Source organism: Engystomops pustulosus, chromosome 1, assembly GCF_040894005.1.
Source record: "Engystomops pustulosus chromosome 1, aEngPut4.maternal, whole genome shotgun sequence".
Classification (NCBI taxonomy): Eukaryota; Metazoa; Chordata; class Amphibia; order Anura; family Leptodactylidae; genus Engystomops; species Engystomops pustulosus.
Window position 1 is genome coordinate 152,750,813 of NC_092411.1, and position 24,204 is coordinate 152,775,016.

The 24,204-nt window shown below is 40.4% G+C and overlaps 1 protein-coding gene across 5 annotated transcripts in view; it reads left to right on the forward strand.

Moving 5' to 3' along the window:
* Positions 1 to 22,145, forward strand: part of ARID3A (AT-rich interaction domain 3A) — a 32,063-nt gene extending 9,918 nt beyond the window's left edge. For 4 of the 5 annotated variants that reach the window (XM_072111337.1, XM_072111363.1, XM_072111346.1 and 1 more), the window contains 6 exons: positions 7,681 to 7,753; positions 8,711 to 8,894; positions 10,375 to 10,625; positions 12,453 to 12,713; positions 14,867 to 14,959; positions 17,510 to 22,145. In XM_072111337.1, the coding sequence (XP_071967438.1) occupies positions 7,681 to 7,753; positions 8,711 to 8,894; positions 10,375 to 10,625; positions 12,453 to 12,713; positions 14,867 to 14,959; positions 17,510 to 17,658 (1,011 nt within the window). In that variant the 3' untranslated portion in view covers positions 17,659 to 22,145. The remainder of the gene's footprint in view (positions 1 to 7,680; positions 7,754 to 8,710; positions 8,895 to 10,374; positions 10,626 to 12,452; positions 12,714 to 14,866; positions 14,960 to 17,509) is intronic. The other variant, XM_072111372.1, reaches the window with a different exon arrangement.
* The last annotated feature ends 2,059 nt before the right edge of the window (positions 22,146 to 24,204 follow it).

Genomic DNA, 24,204 nt, shown 5'->3' on the forward strand with positions numbered 1-24,204 from the left:
GTAGCAGGAGGTGTGTATCTGTGCCTACTTGTACAATGCAAATATAGGATCCCTCCCCCCTGTAACCATGCACAGGACATTTGATAAGACCCATGTGTGTATATACATGTCCTCCCTATCTAAACACTTGGTACATTTGCTGTGTGACGTACATTGTCTTTTTTATGTTGTCTACAATGATTTAAGGGTAATAAGTGTATTTTTGGGCTGAAGATAAGCTGACTAGTAATGTTTTTATAGCCGCTGTGTGCTAATTTGCTACAAGCCTGGAATGGCTAGAGCTGTGTTCACATGGTGCAATATTTTGTCTAGCTGGAAAGCTGACCTCCAGCAGTGCATGAACCGAGCCTTAGGACTTGTGTCCATGTGCGGTATGTATTTTAGATCCCAAAAATGTTGTACAGTTATACAGAGAAACATAACCTCGCCAACATGTCTCCTTTCCCAAGTGTTAGCCTTTTATTATGATTAGCCTATGCTTGTATTGAAATTTCCCGAGCTACATTTGATGTGTTCAGGAACAACCGGAGATGTGAGACCCTTTCCCATCAGCTATAAAAGAAGTTCAAAAGACCCCAAAGATAAAAGGAGGAGGCAGGTTCAGAAAAAACACATGGCAGATGTTTCCATGTACCTGCTAATTTTCCCCTTCCCCCAAATATATACCAAATGTGTGCTCTAAAGTGCTTATGCTGTGGTAATGTATCAAATTCAATAGTGATTTCCACTTATTCCTACAGATATGTATATTATGATTATTTAGTAGGCCTTCAATAGTAATATACAAGTGCATATATTGTTTACGATTGTGATGTCTATTGTGTGCAGATAAATAATATCAATATATAGTGACTGGACGATGAATGTCCTTGGGCAGATGTGGAACGATGCCATGTCCTGTATTGGGCTTGGTGGCGGTTCCAGGTGCACATATGTGTCCAGTTCTGTTTCATCTCTGTGGAGGGAGGAGACCCGGCAGCTGCACCTGCCGCACTCCCTTTCTGACTTTTTGTGTAGCTCAGATGCAAAGAGGAGTTGGTGTCACTGTACATGTGGGGGTTGTTCTTTTGTTTCTGATAAATGCCAGGTGGAACGTTAAAGTTTGTTTAAAGAAGCGCGTCTGGGGACTGTAGCCTGTTTATATGCTATGTAGATTCACGTAAAGGGAACATAACCTGAATGGTGAGGTTATAATGAGGAGGGGGTGGATAAACTGACTTCCCCTCCCCCACATACATCTGTGGCTTCTATATCTAATGCTGACTGTTTATAAGGGTGCATTTCAATGCTTGTTTTTAGGTTTTTTGTACTCACAAAAATAGCAGTAAGAGATGAAATTTTTGATTAAAAGGCATAGAAGCGTAACTCCTGCAGTGTCTGTATGACAGCATGTTATCTAATAGCTCAGCATCACTGGTGAAAGTGCAGGTTCTCTCCAGGAATCTTGGTTTGGCTTCTTGCCCGCTTGTTTGGTAATTGTTTCCCGTCTTTGGTTTGGGTTTGAGCCATGTTCTATAAACCTTAATCACTTGAAATAACTCATACGCAACCGCTAGCTCTTATTTCAAGAGTGTCAGAGGTTACTTCTTGGTGACTCAAATTTTTGGCCAGCTTTATAAAGCGACAGATTGTGTAGACTTTTTTTTTTTTTAGCTACAACGCAGCTTCTTTATGCCAGGCATTTCACCTGGTAACGTTACCGGCTCAGGAGAGGCAAAGAAAGGAAAATTCTTCTTGATATGTTTGGCTCTTTTCTCTATTACCAACTCGCTAGTGTACGTAATTGTATGTCTATTCATACTCTCCTGAATGGATGGTCCTACTGCTACTACTAGAGATTTGCACAAGGTGGACAGATGGGCCTAGGTGTGAAATTTATATGGACTGAAATGGCGTATTTGATGCATAAGTCAGGATTGTTTATATACTTGTATGAGATGTAGAAAGTATCCTTTTTTGTGAACCCTTTATAAATCGTTTAATTTCCCTTAAGGTTTAGTGAAATCTTAGGTTTATATAAATTTGTGTGCCCTGCTGCAAGATCGCGTGCGGAAGTGCTAAGATAGACAGTGATAAAACTTCCTTTGTGGTCTGAGGAGCCACCACTATTAAACCCTATGTGCTGATGTGTGTGTCCTGTAGCTTATGATTTACATTATACATTTCAGCATTAGAAATGATAACATTTTTGGTTTTGTTCATTTCTGAGCTCCTAATTTTTCCTAGTTGATGGGGAGCCGCTCATACTGTCCTTCTCCGTATACTGGAGCCTGTGGGTGGAGGAGCTACGGAGGTTAAACGGTAACTTACACTCTTATTGATCGGAGTGCTCCCTGTAATTGGCTGTCATAACACAACCTATCACTGGTCAGAGACATATTTACAGTTGTATCTTCTGACTGCGGTGGTAATGTGTGCAAGGCAATATACTCTAGGTACTCGGTTATATAGAATGAAAATCCAGTGCATTTTTTACAGGTAAAGCTGGCCTGTCAGTAAGCGTGTTCCAATGACTGGCTGATGGAAGGGGACAGGCCATTAAAAGGCGTGACAAATTGGTAGCATCCGGATGAATGGGAGGTGGGGGATCCATGCTTAGGAGTTAGCCCTTTCAAACAAAGAACACGTGGAATAGGGCGTGACCTCTACACAGAAGGTTCATGATGCACAAAGAGGGTCTTCCCTAGTTGCACACATCACTGAATGAATACAGCAGTTTAGGAACTTCTTTCTTTGGTCCTTTTTTACTTCCTTTTTTGCAGTGGTAACACTGATTACACCGGGTGTGCGTATAAATCGTTATATCTGGTTAGTTGTATAATACGTGTGCATGTTGTGGGCATGAAAGGGCACGCCCACCCCTACTTCAACTAATGAGCTAGATGCCTGAAACGATCCCACTGAAAATATTCTGGTATCTATTCCCCTTTTACACTTGGACGTCTATGGCCTACCAAAATTGTACAGTTCTAGCACCAAAACATCCAAAGGGGTCAGTAATATTTCATGCTCTAGGAAATAACTGAAGGGTGTATTCAGATGGTGCAGTTGGGTCTTGTTTTTCTGCATGAAGAGGCCTGAGCGCTGTGCAGGGGAAACTGAATTTTGACACAAAAGGGAAGCTGAATTTTGATGCAAGCTGTGTCAGTTTTGTCTAAAAGCTCACGTGGTTTTCTAAATTGGTTTTTATTTCCTGGAATTCTATAAGTAAATTCGGCATCGGAAGTCTTATCAGAAATAACGCATTGCTACTTCTAGATGCAGAGACGTGAACGCAATATTTATATCTGTTTACAAAACAGCAGTAGAAAGTATAGGCCAGAACACAGTTTGGAGCTGCTGCATGCTTCATCTATAGACTTGTCTGTCTGTCTCCCTTCCCCCAGCTTATGATGACTCTGAGCTGTGGAATTCAGATTATTACTGTCACATGTCCTTGGATATTCATGTAATGACTACACATACACACACTAGTGCAAAAGCGTCTTGTACACATCATAGCTGGGTTACATGCTTTTCTGTATAATTGTTCCCGGCAGTGAGTTGCTATATTGATGCTGCTTTTTATTTTGCATTAATATCTGTTCAGACAACATCAACCACTACTGATTTTGGCACTACTAAAAGTCTAGGGGTGACATATGTAAGTTAGAATTTAGAGCCCCCATAGTCGCCGTTCTTCGGTCTTTACTACACCAATTTGCTTATTATTTTATTTGCCACCCTTTACTGCAATATATGCTTTTAAATCTGCTAAAACATTACTAGCCAAGTGGGGAAACAAGTCTGTGGAGTCTTAATGGAAATTTCCAGGCCTAGGTTTATGTACACAGGCTAATGTAACAAACAGGCCTATCCAGTCTGTCCAATTATTCATGTTTCCTGCTAATGTTTAAAAGTGCCTATTGTGATGGTATTTTAATCTAGTCTGCAGTTACATACCAGACTCTGGGTTACATGGCTGACTTTTATTGTATGCAACTACTTTCCGTTAACGTCTCTAGAACAAACATAACCCAACGTGGCTGGATCCAGCTTGTTTCGTGTGTCCAAGTGACAAAATTATATTGGTTCTATCTATCTATTCTGTGTTCACTGACGGCACTGTGTCCCATAGGTGTCCATACAGATGGAACAATGTTCCTCCACCCCTGTACATTCTCCTTGAAGCTTACTAGATGAGAACTCTTCTACGTAGTATTTTACAGCCACTTATTAGATATAATTATTTTTTTTTTCCATTTATCAGAGAAACCTTTAATGGGGATTTCCCAGGGAACAAGTTAGGCCATATACAGAATAGGGCATAACTTGCTGATCGGTGGTGGTCTCGGTGATGAGACCCCCACAGATCACGAGAAGAGGGGGTCCAATATTGTCCCGCGTACCTCCGTTGGACAAGTGTGCTCCCTGAGATGAGAAAAACAGAGCTGAGTTACATTGAGTGCTGCCCCTTATATCCATTCTGATACTGTTGCTTGGTATAGACTATTACACTTATAAAGTATTGTCTCTCTGTCACACCCTCCTACCTATGCAGAGGTTGGGTGAGAAGTGTGTGATTCCTGGCCGCTCCACCACTCATAAGAATGGAGTTCCTTGTGGTCCATTTAAGGGCCCACAGTGTATTTTACACATGGATTTTGGAAATTCTGCTGAATGATACATCAAGTTCACTGTTCTTTTTTCAGCAAGATCCATACCATGTACAGGGAGCCTTATGATGAGTTTTTTGCTCTTAGAGGTGTCTAAAATTCTCCAGTTGCTTCCAATTGCTTTATAATCCAGTAAAATCTATACATCATTGATTTTTTGTGTGTGAAAATAAAAAATAGTCTGTGATCCTGGACCACCACGAATTCCCACATTTAGGGTGATGCCACACATGGCGTTTTGAACCCGTTTTGATAGGTTTTACCAAATATCTTAATTAAAACTGGTCAAAGACGGGACCACTTTCACCAATCCTTTTTTTTTTTTTTTTTTTCTTGTGGGGGAGATGCAAATCTTACATGAGTGGATGCGATCTATACTTTGATGCACATTAGTTCCTATTACAAACAAACAAAATGGAATAATGATGGCAGAGAGCTTTGGATACACCCTTGTGGTAATCTGAAAGCAGAAGTCACTGTTGATCTGACTGGATTTCTCCTTTCAGGAGCTATACTTCCCAAGCTGCTCCCTAAAATATAAGCGGCCTACCAAACTTTCTTGGGTAACTGGTCTGTTTGTGCAGTTTTGTTCCAATTTCCTTTCTTAACCGTCATCTATCTTTACAGAGCCTTAACTTTCTGCTCTCCACCCCCGCCATATCTTCATTTTGATCTCTAACCCCCACCCTCTGGTTTAGCTGATGCTGCAGCAACTCATTAAATAATTAATCTTGGGAAGTGGTGTATAGCCGGTCTCATCTTTTATTTATCCTGCCTTCTGAGAAGGGCTGGGCTCCGTACACGCTGTAGTTACTAAACACCTCTAGATGTGTTTCATGGCGGATTCTTGGCTCCAGGCTTGTTGTGCGAGTGTGTGTATTGTATGCATACAATGTCTTATACCCACTTTATATGCATACATGCTACACATAACACCTAGAAAGTTTGTGTAGGTAGATTTATTTGTATAGATATCTATTTATCTCAGATCATTCCGCCATTTTTGCTGGGGGATTATTTTCATTCTGGCTATAAGAATAATTCTTTGGATAACCTGAGCATTTTCATTCCTGTACGTAGCTCCGGGCCAAAGCACAACCTGACAGAAGGATAATTTTTGTTGCAATAGGGTCTTCTATTCAATATCTGCCATCTATGTCATTTTATTCTGTGCAGTGTGGAACAACCAAAATATTCTGCAGCATTGTTGGGATACTTGGTGTATAGAGAACGCAGTGATCTAGTGTAATAAAGCACACATGCTGATCTTGTTCCTCTTCCTCGGCAGCATATGTGGTGGGGGCACAAATGCTGAGCTCCCTCAGTATGTGAAAAGTGTGCTAAAATAGTTTCCAAAGCTTTGCGTAGTGTTTTCCTATATCATTTAGTCGGCAGCTTAAGCAGAGTATTACACCAGTGTGCTAAAAGGGGATGATGTTTGCGCTGGGTAAGTTTCCCACTGCCACCTGGCCTGCTGTGTGTGACTCCCAGCAATGGATGTCCTATTGTTTGTTATCCAGCAATTAGGTAATCTTGTTCTGTGGCTTGTGAGCCTCTGGAGAAAGGCTTCTAGGAGCAGATGTTTGGAAGGAGTTAAACACTCTGCGTAATCGTTGTTGGCAATCTTGTCATGTAAATGAGTACACTGATTCTGGCAGATCTGCACACTTTGGGTGGCTGCGTGCCAATTCCCTGCCACCACGTGTTCTTGCTAGAGAGGTAAACACTGCTCTTTCACATCTGTATGTCGTCATGCAACATGTCTAGAGAATTTCTGTGATGGGAAAAGTCATCTCTCCTGGAATATGGGACCTCACCAGAGTTGTACACCCTGCGGCTTTATTACCCCTCTGACAGATGCTGGATCTGGTCCAAAAACACACTGTCTGACTCATTCATGCTTTCATTTCCTTGTTTTACGGTAGCGGCAGATGGTAGGAACTCACTTTTATCCACAGACTCCTTGATGTTGCTTTGAGAATATTGAGCAGCTAGGGTCTTTACTTTGCTGCTTTTATAGGCAAAACTTGCGGTGTATGGCATATATGTTCTTTTTTTCTTTATCCTTTCCTTTTTCTTTAATGCTGGCTGGATGCTTTCCTAAGTATGAGTACAGTAAAATCCAGAAATGGATGATCTTCACACTATATATTTTTGCTTGAGCACCCTTTTGGTACCAAATACTGTACAGGGTGCCATGGATAACAAATATAAGAAGATTACCACCGTCACTGTGGCTGGATCCATGAGTTAGTGCCCCTGGTTTATTATGCTACATTTTGATTGCAGTTTTAAATACTTGTGTGTTTTTATGCTTCACTGACTTTTTTTCTATTTTATGATTTTACCGCAGTCCAATCTTTCTTGGAAACAATAACCCATAATGCTTGGTACAAAAGGAATGAGTTCCTGTTAATCCAATGCATCACTGGCTACAAACCATCTATTCGCATGTGTATTGTTTCCTTTACTGTTTCTGACAATGAGACCAGAAAATTTGGGGTTACATCTAGTAGGCTTTAAAGGGGTATTTCAGCATATACATATTGTTGATCTGATGAAAAGTTATAGAATTTTGCAAATGCACTTGCTGTATCATTTCCTCACGGATTTGTAGATCTCTGCTTGCTGTCCTTGTATAGAAAACTTTGTTTATTTCCAGTGGACAGAAATCTGACCATGGTCACATGGAACATGAGTTGTCTTGTGTGTCCATTTGCAAGGGGTTGTGCATTACTATGGCTTTTCTATTGTCTCTCCACCCCTGTTGATCTATGCCCTTCACGCTTGAGGATTGTAAACTTTAGTGTATGACCTTGAGGCGTTTTATAGGTGTCATTTTTTTTCTCTTTATTTTATTGATTTAAAGTGACTTGAAAGATTGAGTCCTTGTGCCAAAGCATATCTGAACCAGCCATCTGCCATGTAGCATAACTTTCTGTCTCTGGCTATGTCTGTTCTATGTCATTAAACCTGTTAGTTGCCCTGCTATTTACTCAGTATTTATTTTTTTTATGTTCGTTAGCTTTATGAACTGGATGGTGACCCTAAAAGGAAGGAATTTCTGGATGATTTATTCAGTTTCATGCAGAAAAGAGGTAAGTACAGTACCCACATATCATGCCCTGTGTTTATACTGGGGCTGGTGGAAAATAGGTGCTGTGGAGGGGGTTGCAGAAATTCCAGCTGGGGGCTGGTGTTTGATCTAAATGGCCTCACCCACCTGGGAATGCTGCATTCCAACCCCCCTACCCGCTTTCAGCCCTGGGGGGATTTGGCCTTCTCAACAAAGCAATTTGAAGAATATGCATGGCTACTGGCAATGTGGAATGACTTTTGTCTCAGATCTTGTGTTTACAGATCACGTACACCCCCCCCCCCATGTAACATGTATTTATGGCTATTTAGGTTTGTGTACCAATGTGTCTTCAGCCTCTATGACCTTATGATGAGAATCCTCTGTGTTGCTATAACTAAATGGTCATGCTGATAACTGGATCTGGTGCAGTTGCCTCTTTTTCCAGCCTTATATACTATACTATACTATGAAAAAAACATTACATTTATTTATATTGCTGCTTTAAAAAAAAATAAGCTCATCGCTTTGCCTATTTCATTCTTTTTGTAGCCGGACTGAATACCTCAGTTGATGAGATTCCCAGCTGAGATGTTAATAGCCCTGGTTATGCCACGCGGAGGTGGTCAGAGTTATGAACATGCCCAATCACTGCTATACTGCCTCCACAACTCCAAGAGACTTTGAGTAACAGAAATGGCAGAGTCTCCTCTGTTTCCATATCTCCAAGCACCTGAGTGTGGCAGAGACCGGGGTAATCTCACCTTGACCATTGTGGCTGATCTGCTTCTTTAGACAGCCCAGTGCCTAGGAAATTGCCTTTTTTCCCCTTCTGCAGTACTTCATTTATACAAGTAGTACATTATGGTTTTGGATGTGTTGCTTAAACCAGTGCTGAAACAAGTGGGATTAGTCGTGTATGAGGACCAACTATGTGGACAGCTACTTGCACTACTAACGCTAATGCTCTCACTAACAGGAACTCCTGTGAACAGAATTCCTATAATGGCCAAACAGGTGTTAGACTTGTACATGTTATATGTCCTGGTGACTGAGAAGGGAGGACTGGTAGAAGTCATCAATAAGAAGCTCTGGCGAGAGATCACCAAAGGCCTAAATCTGCCAACTTCAATCACCAGTGCAGCCTTTACTCTGCGCACTCAGTAAGTATTGTGTGTTGTTCATTCTGCTGGTCTACACTGGCTCTGGTAGTAGTACCACCACTTACAGGAGATTAGAAAAGTGTTGCTGCCCTCTTCCAAAAATGGCACCCACGTCTTTCTTATGGCTTCTGTTTCTCATTGTCGCCTTAAAGGGGTTTTCCAGGAACTACTTTTGGCTTTCTTCAGCAAAGATCAATGATCATAGATTGGGAAGGGGACACCTGTGCAGTGATCAGCAGTACAACACCACTTAAACAGAGCACCATAACTAGAGATGTGTCTCCAACTTGGTTCAAACACCTATTAATAGTGCTAAGATGTAATTTCACACATAACCTATAGAAGAGTGTGCTAGAAAGAAAAAGCAAATCCAATCTACCCCGGGTGCTTGATCAGAAAGACGCCCTGCCCTCTCCTTAATATGCAAGCCGTGAAAACAATTAGATCAGGACTCACTTGTTTGAATAAAACTTGAAATATTCTTTATTTGTCTAGGATAAAAGCAGTATAGTTATACAGCCATGAGAATATATAATCTGATGTGTTTCAGACCTATTGAGTCATAGATCATGACTACGTCTAAGGACCTATGATGGTGCTTTTATCCTGGTGCTTTAGAATAGTGTGATGCTGGAAAACCCATTTACAACATTTTATGGTACTTTTCAGAATAAACTATTTATAAATAAAGTCCCCTTTAAAGGGTAACTATTTTTAATCCAACTTTTTTTATAAATCAATATTACATTAAAGTTTGTAATATATGTTATATTTATTCATATAACATCTCTCTGTCCCTTTTTTGGCAAATTAAGTGAGCAACGATTCTGAACGCCTTCTCAAATCCGTACACAGTGGTTGGGAGAGAGGGTGAAGTTCAGCTGTTTTGCATACCTAGAGAATATTCACCTGTTCAGCTCAATAAGGAGATAAGACTACCCAGTGACTATAAAGAGTTAAAGGGGTTGTCCACTTTCAGCAAATAATTGATATAGTTTGTGTATAGAAAAGTTATACAACTTTTTAATATACTTGCTGTATCAATTCCTCAAGGTTTTCTAGATCTCTGCTTGCTGTCCTTCTATGGAAAGCTTCTATGTTTACTTCCAGTGGATAGAAATCTGACCATGGTCATACAGGTGCGCAACTCGTTATATCACATGGCTCTGATTACTCGCCGTGCTAATAATGGCTCGGTCACCTGTGATATCACATGACCAGGGGCAGATTTCTATCCACTGGAAGCAGAAATATAGAAAACCAAGAGGAATTTTCAGCTTCTCCTTATCGGTCAGCGGTTAATGTGAGTTTGGGAGGAAAAGCTTTTTTTATACACTTCTAAAAAGCAGGATGAAAACTTTCACACTACTGATTTAGCTTTCTTTTGAAAGTTATGTTTTATAATGTTTTTTCATTTCCCATGTTTTGCAATATACTTTCAGCAAGTTGTATTCTGTAACTACACTCTTCTCCCTTGCAGATACATGAAGTATTTATACCCCTATGAATGTGAGAAGAGAGGCCTTAGCAATCCTAATGAACTGCAGGCTGCTATTGACAGTAACCGCCGAGAAGGGCGCAGACAAAGCTTTGGGGGATCACTTTTTACATACTCCCCTAGTGGAGCTCCAAATTTGCTTTCTTCACCAAAGATTCAGATGCCTGCCATGTCACTTGCAGGAGCTACCACAAATGGAAGTAATCTTACTCCCATGCAGAAGATAAAGAAGGGTGAGTGAGCATGAGAATATACGTCATAAAAAGGGATTTCTAATATATATATAAAATACACAGGCAGTCCCCAGGTTACGTACAAGATGGGGTATTTGGGTTTGTTCTTAAGTTGAATTTCTATGTAAGTTGGAACAGGTATTTTACCATTGTAGCTCCGGACAAATCTCTTTTTGTCCCAGTGACAATTGGATTTAAAATTTTGTTTGCCGTCATGGGAACAAGGGTTATTAAGAAAATTTAATTACGGACACCTTGCAGCCTGGGACTAAAGTAAAGCATCCAGAGAGCTTCACCAGGGGACACGTTGGGCACAGGGGTCTGTTGGTAACTAAGAGTCGTCTTTAAGTCGGGTGTCCTTAAGCCGGGGACTGCCTGCCAAGTAAATTTGTCATGCAGATTATTGAATCTGAACAGGAGACATCTAAAATCTTACCTCCATTTGCTCTAAAAGTTGCTTTGTAGTTTTGCAGTAGACTTCAATAAAATTTCTGCTCCCTCTGTGCTTAAAGGGGTTATGTCACTAACAATAACGTACCTCTTTAGAGCATAGCATGTCTGTAATATACACCTATTAACTATTTTGCCTAGTTCTCAATATATTGACTTTTCAAGTGTCCCCAGCACCTTGTCAGTTCCATTTTACCATTGTAACAGGCGATGTCCCGCTTAGCAGCCATGTAAGCAGGTCGGCTCTTGCTCATTTAGCTGTAGCTATGAATCCCAGGCAGTTCAGAAAAGGTGCATAGCAGTGTGTATTCATACACTGTATTCCCGGGTATTGAGATGCATATATATCTACAGGAACCGCCCAGGATACATAGCTCCAGCTAAATGATCTTGAGCCCGACCTGCTTACATGGCTGCTTAGCAGGACATCGCCTGTTACAACAGATAAATGTAACTGCCAAGGTGCTGGGGACACTGGAAAGTAGATATATTAAGAACGAGGCCAAATTAGCTATAGGTCAGCGGTTCTCAACCTGTGGGTCGGGACCCCAGCGGGGGTCGAACCACCAAAACCGGGGGTCACCTAAAGCCATTGTAGCCGCAATTTTATTGTGTTTTTACTGCGAATTGCATGGTTTGGGGTCACCACAACATGAGGAACTCTATTGTGGGGTCACAGCATTAGAAAGGTTGAGAACCACTGCTATAGGTGTATATTACATGTTCAAAATGCTATGCTCCAATTACAGAGGTCCATTATTGTTAGTGACACAACTGCTTAAAGGGGTTTTCCAGGTTTAAGAGACTACTTAGGGCAGTGCTGGGGCGGCCTATTTAAAAATGATAAGCATGTACTTACCTTGGAAGCCACACAAAGGGTGCTTCCGACCGGCGAGATGGCTGGCCACGCCCATCCGTTCCTATCTCTCAGCATTTGTAGGGAGATTGGGCCACAGATCAGCCAGACCATGATGCGGAACTTCAGCGGCGCCAGAGGGGGTAAGTACACATTTATTTTTAAATAGCCCGTCCCAGCCTGGTCCTAAGTAATTTCTTAACCTTGGATAACCCCATTTAAAGTGCCCAGTGGAAGTCTTATTGACTACGATCTCTGTATAAGGGAAGGTTCAACCTGTCGGACCGCCCACTGGACTCCATGATTAAAAATTAACCCAAAATGAATATGAATAAATGCTCCACCAATAAAGTTTCAGCTTCTCCTGCTCGATTACATACTGCCCGTATCAGACGCATTGGGGGGCGTGGACACTATGATAAAGTTTGACTGTCTAACATTTTGTAGAATTGCCCAATTGTTCGCAGTAATCTGTTGCTTGGAATGATTCACAATATCTATATAATTTTTTTAATATGTAGAAGAGGATTCCCCGCTGTCTTTGACGGTACCTTCACGGATACCAGTCACACTAGCTGGGCACTCAATGGTGGCAGCTCAAGTGGCTGCACAAGCGGCTGCTCTGGAACAGCTGCGAGAAAAGCTAGAGTCTGGGGAGCCCCCTGAGAAAAAGATGGCACTCGGAACGGAGGAGCAACAACGCTTAGTACAGCGTGCCATCCAGCAAAACCTCTTGGCAATGACTACACAGTTTCCTATGAACATCCGAATTAACAGCCAAGGTAATGTTCTGTTGTCGCATTTACATTGCATTGTTGTTATGGTCAGTTATTTCAAGTTGTCAGTTGGTTTGTAGGGAGGAAAAAAAAGTATGATCTGTGTTTCAATTTTGGCTGTGATTTACTGATTTATTGTGTAAGTATTGTACAAGACGCTACATGCAAAGCAGTTGAAAAGATATTTTGTACAGATCGAAGGCAATTCTTCCAAAGAAAAATAAATGTTAATTGGCTGACATACAGGTCATTCCTTCACACATTCCTTTTCTTTTCCAATGCGTTAGCATTCTACAATAATTATGCATCATGATCCGAAATGTAGACTCAAAACCGTAATGGTTAATATTTAACAACCTTATGGTCCAGAAGCCTGGAATTGTGGCCATCTAGCCCTGCATATTTTTTTTAATTTGGCCAATGTCTGCTTGGACATTTTGTACATTGACTTTTTAGGTACAGCCTGAAGGATTGGACAGAGTAATGGCTGCCGTTTTATTTAAATAAATGTAAGGGCGAGGAAGCAAAAGGTACAATTACTTAGTAAATGGTGAAATGCAGCAGAAGTGTATTGGGGGTATTTAACAATGGTGAGCTTAATTTTAATAACCACAGTCAGGCAGCTGCTAATAATGCTCATGATAGGGACATAGATTTGCCCTTATCCAAATCACTGGACTATGGTATCATTTTGGGCACCATTAAAGGAATGGGGGGGCTAGGTGCAAGGAAAGTGTACAAAATGTAGGGTTATTTTGCCTAGGACAAAGACTTAAGGGGAGAACTCATTACAATGCACAAATGCCAAATGGGGAGTACAGGCATCCTCTACGCAAACAGTAGAGGTGCTTCTTCCTTTGCCATAGACAGGGAGTCAATACTGCAAGAGCAGCGAGACCGTGAAACTGCCACAAATTGTTGAATATGTAAAAAGTATCAGTCATTACAAGAGGCGCCTAGATACCTTTCGAGTGAGGGAAAATATCATGTTATGAGAACAAATCATTTGTGAATGTGTTATTGATCTAGGGAGTTGTACTACCATCTATCTATTTGTAAAGTAATCCACGAATATTGTCCGGTTGGTACCCTATTAGTATGCAGATTTTACTCTTGTTCTACCAGTGTTCTGCAGATAAATGTCTTGTGTCCTTAGATGAAACATTTTAGTGGGTTTGGTTGTTTTGGGAGCTGCAGCCCCCATTAGTTGCACATGCACTTTCATGGAAATAATTTTGCATGTGGAAATTGAAGTAAAGTCATATTATTTTTTACTTAGTAGTAAGTATTAATTCCTAAAACTGCAGTGTCAAATAGCAATTTTTCTTTTATCAATATACATGGTTTATTCATTGTAAATCAATAATTGGTCAGTGTCTAAATCATAAAGGAGAAGGCACCTCTACCAATATGTATGTAGTAAAAATGGTTATATTCTCCGTAACCTAACAATTCTAAGGAAACTTTTGCTAGAACTCTCTGTTTAGCTGTCCCTCTGATAATTTATTCATACAATTTCATGAAGAATAACATTCATGTATTGCCATTCACCTAATGATAGGTTTGTCAACATTTATTGGATATTGTATACCCATCATGTATATTTCCTTGCATGGTAGAGCATAGGGATGGTAGAGCATAGTTTATAAGGAAATATGAATAAAGATTATTACCACAATATATTTGTTTACTGAAACATACATTGTTTCATATAAAACTGTTTCCAAGGATAATGATATTGATGACCTATCCTGAGGTCAAAATCATACCATATATACTCAAGTATAAGCCAACCCGAGTATAAGCCGAGCTACCTAATTGACTCGAGCAATAAGCTTAGGGTGGGAAATGCATTGGTCACAGCCTCCTCCAGTATATATACCCGGCCAGCCCATGTCCTCCAGTATATATATAGCCGGCCCCCTTCCACGAGAATGACTCGAGTATAAACGGTGATCTCAAGAAAAAAATACTTTTGAAGTATGGCACAAAAATATTATCAGATGTGAGGATCTCATTTATGGAAATTCATTGGCTGTGTGAGGAATTTCATGTATGGAAAATCATCAATATTTCAATGAAATGTGGAAATGTACACAAAATATGGCAAGAACTTATGTGTATGATAATATGTCTGCCCTGTTCATTTGTTTTCTCAGCAGAGGGAAGACAGGATGCCGCTGTTAACCTTACCACCAATGGCACAAACAGTATTAGCATGTCTGTGGAGCTGAATGGTATTGTATATACTGGTAAGTGTGTAGGGTACTCCTCTGTATGCATCTATGCACAATTTGTAATGCCCTATTATCTGTGTTTCTCGCACTGTTCATGTGTGAATGGTGCATGTTTTGCTATTAAACCGTAGTAGGGATATATTTACAAACTGACCAAAAAATGTGGCATGGTGGCTGAGTGGGTAGCGCTTCTTCCTTGCAGCGCTGAGGTCCTGGGTTCGAATTCCACCCAGGTCAACATCTGCAAAAAGTTTATTTGTTCTCTCTGTGTTCGCGTGGGTCTCCTCCAGGTTTTTTTTTTAAAGTGGGGGTTGTCTTTGTGGACTTGGCACCACTGTGATCACCCATTTATTGGAAAAGTTATATTTTGCCTTGCGACAAAAGAAAGTTCTACTTGGGGAACCAGATTTACCTTTTACATGGTGGGGGGAAGAGGTTTTCCTGAAATGACTATTGATGGCTTATCCAAAACGAGTACATAAAGTGAATTCACAATTTCTGAGACAGGAAAAGCGCTTGGCTTTTAGGTGCTTCTATAGATAGATGCAGTCCTTCTTCATTTCACTATGGATAGAGCTCTATCCTCAAACTGTCCAGTTGAGGCACTTGGTGTTGCTTCCAAAGTACCAGATGGTGTCTTTAGATCCAAAGGTCCAAAAACTACATCTTATCTTCCTAGGCCTCTGATCTAACGATAAAGGACTATATTAATCAGTCCCACTACAAAATTCTTCTTGCTGGAGTTAAAGGGCGCCTACCACCACGATTCTACCTATGAAGGTAGATCGGGTGGTAGGTGGATGAATGGGACGTGAGGGTAGCCCTTTTTGGGCTAATCCTCACGTCCCGGCTATCCTTTTGTAAACTTTAATGTCTGTATATGCTAATTTTTTTTAAGCGGCTACTAGGGCGTGGAGTAGCCAGACATGAGGCTACTAGTCGCGGCTACTGCACGCCCCAGTAGCCTCGTTCCTCCGCCTACCATGTAATCTTCGGCGCGCAGAACGGAGGTCTATGTGTGCACAGCCATAGCTCCGAGGCCGACGCTACTGCGCATGCGAAAACGCTGGGTACTCGGACGAGGGCGCGATTACATGGTAGGCGGAGGAGCGAGGCTACTGGGGCGCGGTGTAGCCGCGACTAGTAGCCTCCTGTCCGGCTACTCCACGCCCCAGTAGCCGCTTACAAAAATTAGCATATACAGATATTAAAGTTTACAAAAGCATAGCCGGGACTTGAGGACTAGCCCAAAATGGGCTATCCTCATGTCCCATTCATCCACCTACCACCCGATCTATCTTTATAGGTAGAATCGTGTTGGTAGGTCCCCTTTAAGGAGCCAATACTTTCTATATACCTTACACTTGAGATATATTGTATGCCAGCTATTCTACTGACCTACTCTACTGGTTACTGCTCTTTCTATATGTATAATGTATATTGTTTTTACTTACAGTATTCACTTTTACTGAAAGAAGGGCAAGATGCCTATTTTCAGTGCGGTGAATGAGGATTGATATTTTGTAGCACCTAAAGGATCAGTGCTCTTTCCAGCTACATATCAATGCCACATGTCAGAATCATGTGCAGATTTCTCTGCAGCTTTGTACCTTTGCACAGGGCCGGCTCCAGGTCTCCGTGGGCCCCTGGGCGATAGAGCCTCAGTGGGCCCCTTAACAGTGAACTTATGTGGCAGCATTAAAAAACAGAGAAACTTAAAATACCAAATATGAAAACATGAACCATTATGAATAAAAGTCTCCATGAATTGTTATACAGAGGCTGCAGCCTCTATGAATTGTTATACAGAGGCTGCAGCCTCTATGAATTATAAGCCCCAGGCAGGCGGCTGCAGTCTCTATTAATTAGGGTATTATGCACTCCATTGCCCAGCTCCACCCAGAGCCTATTCTAATTATTATGCAGCCAGGCAGCGCGGCAGCAAAATAATAAACTTTAACTTACCACGAGAATGCAGGTCCAGCGATGATCGATCCGTCTGCTCCAGTCTTCCGCCACGATCTTTTCGGACTTCAGCGGACTTCAGACTTCAGGGTCGCATGCACAGTGAAGTTATCACGCTGAGCGCTTAGGCTCAGCTACGCGCTGTCGCTGAACTGATTTCTTCCACGATCCACCCTGGCGCCGCCCCCTGTCAAGCCCTGTCGGATCCCCACGCAGACACAGTAAGATCGCGGCAGCGTTTCAATTACATCAGTGACAAGGATGCCGTCGCTGATGTAATTTAATTTTTTGGTCCATGGTGGTGGTGGGCCCCTGTGGAGCTCTGGGGCCCCGACACTTGCCCGGGTCAGCCGGGTGCTGACGCCGGCTCTGCCTTTGCATATAACAGATGATCCACTCTGGTATCAGCTCAGTGTCTGGAAAGGGAATTGGGTTTCTAATAAACAATTTTGATGTGATTGCTAAATCTAAAAGTGTATTTTTGGCACCCCCCTTATTTGTGGTCATTGGTACTGTTACATATGTGCTATAATGATATAGTGATCTACATAATACAATATTGCTGTAAAAAATGCTATGTTTTTTTTGTCCTGCTTTTAGGGGTCTTGTTTGCTCAATCTTCTACCTCATCATCTGGAATCAGCAAAGGAAATGTCACCAGGACTGCAAGTGTGGGTGGAACAAGTAGCACATCGCTGGCCCCATCCTTGGCTCCCCAGGCTCCCAGTTCTAACAGTTCTTCACCCTGACATTTCCGCCAAATCCAGTACAGCTGAAGCCAAAAAAAAGAAAAAAAAAATTACTCAATGTTTCACACTCAGGTTTATTACTCCTTGTCTGTGGGAACCTCCGGAATGCATTGCTGGGTCCAGATGGGGTTCAGGTTGAGCCAGTACAGGGTTAGAATTGGTTAACCCTTTACCCTCTGTGAAAAAAAAACACATATACCTCATTTCTTGCACTGCAACAATACATTTTTTCTGTCAAATACCTCCAAATACAAAGAAAACAAGTGCCCTCATCCCAACTTTGCTCTCCGGAACCCACATGCATTTTTATTTTTTTAATGGCTACAAATGCCGAAAATCTATGAAATTTAAAGAGGGTTTTGTGTACATGCCTTTTATTCTTAAAGGAAGGACAAAAATGTAAACTTCTAAAGAAATCTATATAAATATATATATATAAATATTGCTGTATTCCTGACGCTGGACTTCTAGGGGGCACAGAATATCAGCACGATGGGACGTGCCTGCTGCCTCCTTATAGGCTTGTGTCTAGTCATTCCCACCCTTCAAGCTCTGGAATGTAATCAAAATGAGCAGGGAATGCAGAGACCAGAATGTTTTCCTTGTGTTTTTTATTCCCTTTTTTCCTGTGGTTGCCTGATGCATTTGGGTTCAGGCTACATCTGAACCTCATGTAGACTCCACCATTCCATTACCTCCTTTCCCAATTCATCATTTTTATACGGGTCATATCAGCTAGCAAAAAATAATCAGAAGGCAAATGTTTTCCATTTTTCGGAACAATATCTTAGAACCTTTCCTGTGTTTGCTCGCTTGGCTGGGTGCATGCTCACAGTGTGTTCTGCTTCTGGTATTTTTGGATAAAACTGAAGCAAACACATCATTACTTGTATAATATGAAACTTTGTAATACAATGTAATAGTAAATGTGTCCATGCTATAACACCCATAGCTATCTGGCACCAAGTCTGTTAGTTTAGTGGTCAGTTCACCCTCAATGTCTTACTTGCTGCAGAGTTAGCAGTGTTAATCTTGTTGTATGTACCGTGTTGGCTTTGAACACAATTTTGATTTTCTATTTTAATATTATATTCTTATATATCACCATATGTGGTGGTTAAGCGTGGGAAAAATCAGATCGCCTGGCCTTTTTACCTTTTCCTTTGTAATTGGGCTTAAACTGTTTAGTGTGAAATGACTCAGCGGTAGCAGTGAAGGCTACAAAATATATGAAGAGTTTTTCTTGTTTGATAAAATAAAATAAATTGTCCTAGCTTGCTGAGAATAGCAAACCCTTTTTACTCATTACAATAATACTCTAACAGAACAGCCAATAGTATAAGTAACATTTGTATCAGAAAGTGCCCTTACTTTGGCCTTCCATACCATGCTTGCTTAATCCTTAAATTAGGTTAATTGTACATCCATCCTTTCCCCCCCAAAATCAGATTTAAGGCCTGTAGATGGCTCCATAGGATTAACTCTTTGTGTTTTTGTGCACTAAACACTTTAGTCATTTTGAGATGTATTTATAAAAAAGGCACCTTTTACATCAGCTTGCCTATACTTTTGGTTCTACGGATGAGCTGTGTACATCAATATCTAAAGATTTTATTTGTTTAGCAAGCCTATGTAAACCAATTGGTCACCTACATCATTTTCTATATAATATTTGCTTAAATGTCAAGAAGCTGACTTTTTTTTTTTTTAAATGCATTACAAAGTGATTTAAAGGGGAGGTGGGTTTTTTGTTGGACCTGCTCCTGTCACAAGACCTTCATCTTGCAGCCACTGTAAATGGGAGAGTGGCCATGCATATGAGGGAGCACATATACTCGGCTATATTTACATGTAATTAGAGAGAGCTGAGCAGACATTACCTCCTCTCACAGCATCCACATGAAATGGACGTATATAACTCATTCTGTGGATATGCCATAAATGTCTGTGGTGGGAGTACCCCAGCCTGACCTCTATATTTTGGTTTCTTCCTGTTTTGTGATCATCTTGGTTTGCCAAACTATAGCAGGAAAATGTCTATAAACCCAAAAGGCCCCCCACCTATGAGACTTATTAAGGCCTATCATTGAATAATGTTAATGCCTGAAGTGCACATACCCCTATAACATTGGTGCAATGAATACATCTTTTTAGAGAACATGTCATTATAATGGATCTATTTTTATTAGGGACATAAAAATATCACCCTAAAGTTATAACAGTGGCTACAACTATACCTTGTATACAGTCCTCCAGAGCTCTTCCAGACCTGGATAGCATCATAGTTGTCTATGTTTCTAGGAGTCTCTCTGACCCCACTTCTTCTTTGTAACCTTAAAAGAGACTGTAATTGTAGCTACTCTGTTAGGGCAAGAAACTAACAAAAAATAGTGAAAGGTTTTAGAATATGTATGGCTGTACTTTGGAAGTATGGAAGTACTTTGATCATTGCCTGGGGAGCATTATATAATATTGCACACCACGAAGTTAATTGTCTTTTTCTGACGCCCATTTGACATTAGCAATAATGCTCCTAGACCTGGTAGTGATCAGCCTGAACGGAAACAAATACCTCAACTGCCCCGAATAGCTTTATAGCCCAAAGTTAAACTGGTGAAGTACATCTGATATTGGCAGATCTTAAGATTGTTTTTGACTTTGGAGGTGCCCAGTGGCCACAGTAATGTCTGGCAGCTGTATATCATTTACAATAACGTGCCTGTACTGCTAAGCCAAGATGGCTGTTGCCCCAAAGGGTAGGAAATTGCAAATGCCTATAGAATCAGATTGACCAGTCAAAGAAAATGTATTCCTTGTAAGGTGGAATATTTTATAGGGCACAGTTTACTGGGCAGATTTTTGTTCCCTTCTTCTCGCTGCTTTTCCCTTGTTACCCTCATTGGGTGGGGATAGATGGAATTTAGAATGAAAAAAAAAAATCTCTAATATATATCTATAGTTTGTATATACATAAAATGAACCATGTGAATCTTTGGCAGAGTTGGATTATAACTCAGGGGATGTATTGTTTTCTCTGGCTCTGCCTCTTATGCCTGAGGACATCTGGGGTTATTTTGATGATATAATTTTTCTGTGTAATAATATCCTTTTTGTCATTATGTGATATATATATATATTTTTTTTTTTACTCCCGAGGCAGTGTTGGGCTTTACGTCAGAAACCCTTTCTTTCACCCTGGCGTAGCCTGCCTCAGGGAAGAGACATTTGGGAGTTTTTTGCCTTATGTCTGTGGGTCTTGGGGCTTCCCTTTATCTTCAGAAAATGTTGAGCTCTCATTTTCATGTGTGTTTTTTTATTATTATTAATATTATACTCTTTAACTACTACAGTTGGAACCTTACAATATTTAGATACCTCAAAAAAGGACAGCTGCCACTTGTCTGGACACACATTTTTAATGCATCTAGGTACACCACCACCAAAAGTTAGAGTCCTGCATAACTGGGTAGAGCCCACATACTGTAGCATGAATATTAGCATCTGATGCATTGCTGGGAAATGAATTCATTGTCTGACAGCTTTAGTTTGCTGACATCCGAGTAGTCCTGTGTTCCTCATCCAGCTCACCTACGGGTTACCTTCTCCTCAGGGATCCTTTGTCATTGCTCTCCCGCATTTAAGCATTTTGTCCATTTAAAGCTTTCCTTTTTTTTTTTTTTTTTTCTTCATGCACTAAATGCCTTCTTTTCACAGCTTGCTTAACTACCGAGGTAAAGCCCAATGGCTAGACAGTGTCTGGGGTCGGTGGGACACCCCAAACATATCCCTTATTGTGAGACTCTTCCCTCTTGTTTTTTATTTTATTTTAAGGGTTCGTAGATAATTAGCAATATTTGTCAAATCTCCCTTTTATCTCTCTTGTTCTTATAGGGAATTTGTTTTTTGTTTTCTTTTTTCTTTTGTTTTTTTTTGGGTCAATACCATTTCACCACCTTATCCTGTAGCCCTGTGAATTCTATGCCCAGATAAATGGAAGTGGGTGGCGTTTTATGGTGTGGGTTGGCAGTATTCCTTTGTTTTGTGTAAGCAGGGCTATAGAATTTAGTGGTGAAAAATAAAACAATAAAATGCAGATGAATCATGTAAACCCCTTTTTATCAGGGTAAATGACAACTTGCCTAACAACATGGATACTTTTCCGTTGTATATTAGGGGTTAAACTCAGGAATGTCACATCTCTACCTCAAAAGTCTGTGGGTATAAATACTCACATTGCTGGAATATATATATTTCACAGTTTTTTTTTTTTTGTTTTTTTTTTTTGTTCCCCCCCCGCCCCTCCCCCCTCATTCTTCGGGTATTAAAGCCTTGTGATTATAAATATTCTAATGTATAAAAAAAAAAGAAAAAAAAACCCTGAAAGTTTACATTTTATAACATTATGCAGATTGTATTTAAACTCCAGAATATTTAAAGAAAACAAACCGTTGTAACTCTGAGCTTGATGACATATTAAAAAAATCTTTTAAAAATTTTGGTTTTGTTTTGTGTTTTTCCACATTGAATCTACTAAATCCTACTGTTTTAAGAAATCACAATCTTTTATGATGCAGGATTAAATGTCTCCTATTGTATTCACATTATTTACCATAGGACAGTAGACCTGCCAGAAGAACTGGATTGCTACTGTTATAAATATCCTCGAATGCACCAAGTCCAGATCCCTGATGAGACCTTGTGAGACCAGTCAAAGGCTAAGTTCACACCTGCATCTGCAGTTTCCATTATGCTCTCCTAAAAACGGGAGTGTAACAAAAACTAAAACTAATTACCCATTGACTTCAACGTACAGGTTACCTTTCCTTACACCTCCATTATAATAAAGGAAAAAGATGCTGCCTGCTGTGCTATTTTTTTGCTGTTTGATAATGAAAGTGGGAACGGAAATGTAAACTGAGCTTAAGAATTTCCAAAATTCTAGATCCAACATATCTAATCCTGATGTCATTGGGGAGTATCCAAAGCTACAGATTTTGTTTTTCATTTTGTTGATAACATGGGATGAGACTTAAAGAGAACCTGTCAGGCAAATTAACCCCCAAAACTAAATATAGTTTCATAAACTGCCATTAAAAAGCATTGCCTATATACCTACATTGTCCCTCCACATTCCTGTAAAGGGAATCTACCACCAGGATAAAGGACTGTATGCAAATGAGCCTGAGGGGCTCCAGGCTCCATAGGCGTCAATTGAGCCTGGAGTCCCTCATTTGCATATAGTCTTTCATCCTGGTGGTAGATGTCCTTAAATTGTATGCAAATGACCTGAGATTGTTCCAATGAATCATTATCATATTCACCTGTCCAACTTATTCACGAGTGTCGGGCACAGACACCCCTCCACTTGACTGACAGCCTGTATAATGATGTAACTCTCCTGTTGCTGGCTCCTCCATTTGCTTTGTGGTTCTGGAGGCCACACCCCCTGCAGCCTGTGTGTGTATGAGATACTCCTATACACATGACTGACAGCCTGTACAAGAGGTGTACACATCATATTAGCCTTAAAATGTCTGCATCAATTTTGATCTAAAATACAGGTAGACTTTGCTATTGCAGGTCAGTGGAAACTATTATGGTTTTATTATTTTGGGAAGAAATGGGAAAAGATATGTTTTCCTCCTCTATATTTTATACCATCAGCCATAAATATCTGTTGTTTTATTCAAACCAACTACAGGCAGTCCCTGGGTTACATACAAGATAGGGTCTGTAGGTTTGTTCTTAAGTTGAATTTGTATGTAAGTCGGAACTGTATATTAAGCCAGAACTTTTTTTGGTCTCTGTAACAATTGGATTAACAATAAAGCTTCATTACAGACACCTTTGATAACTGTTATAGCTGTTTATTGTAGCCTAGGACTAAAGTACAGTAAATTACCAATATCCAGTGGTCCGTTTGTAACTAGGGGTCGTATGTAAGTCGAGTGTTCTTGAGTAGGAGACCGCCTGTACTGTATTTTTCTTCTGTCCTTCCACATTATTTTCCACAAGAGTTTCCATGCTTGGATTTCGTTATGCATGTTATTATGATCGTGTGATGTTATATTTCTTACTATATTATATACTAGCCATTTCTTTATTTCATATTAGGAAAAAATGTTCAAAATTTACTACAAACCTGAGTTGTGCATTGTAAAAAGTCTGTCTAGTTTTTAAACCAATCTGGAAATTCTATATTTAAGCCGGTAGAGCTTTATTTTATCACATCTTCTTAAATATATAGACTTCAATACTCTACATCCTTAATGTTGCCTTACAAGGACTTTGAGCACATCTGTCCTTGACACCAATTCCCACCCCCAATCTCTTTGTATCCTTCTGTTTGCAGAGGGGGAGGAAGCCTTTGGTTTCCCAATTTAAGTCATTTACTGTTTAATTTAGTATTATGTTGATCAGATGGCAGGAAGGGGCTGTGTGTGCACAGGATGTACATTTATTGACGGAGGCAGAGAAACGCCAAACCTATTAGTCTCTTATTTCAACTTGGCTCCCATAACTACTGCTTTAGTTAACACCTTAATG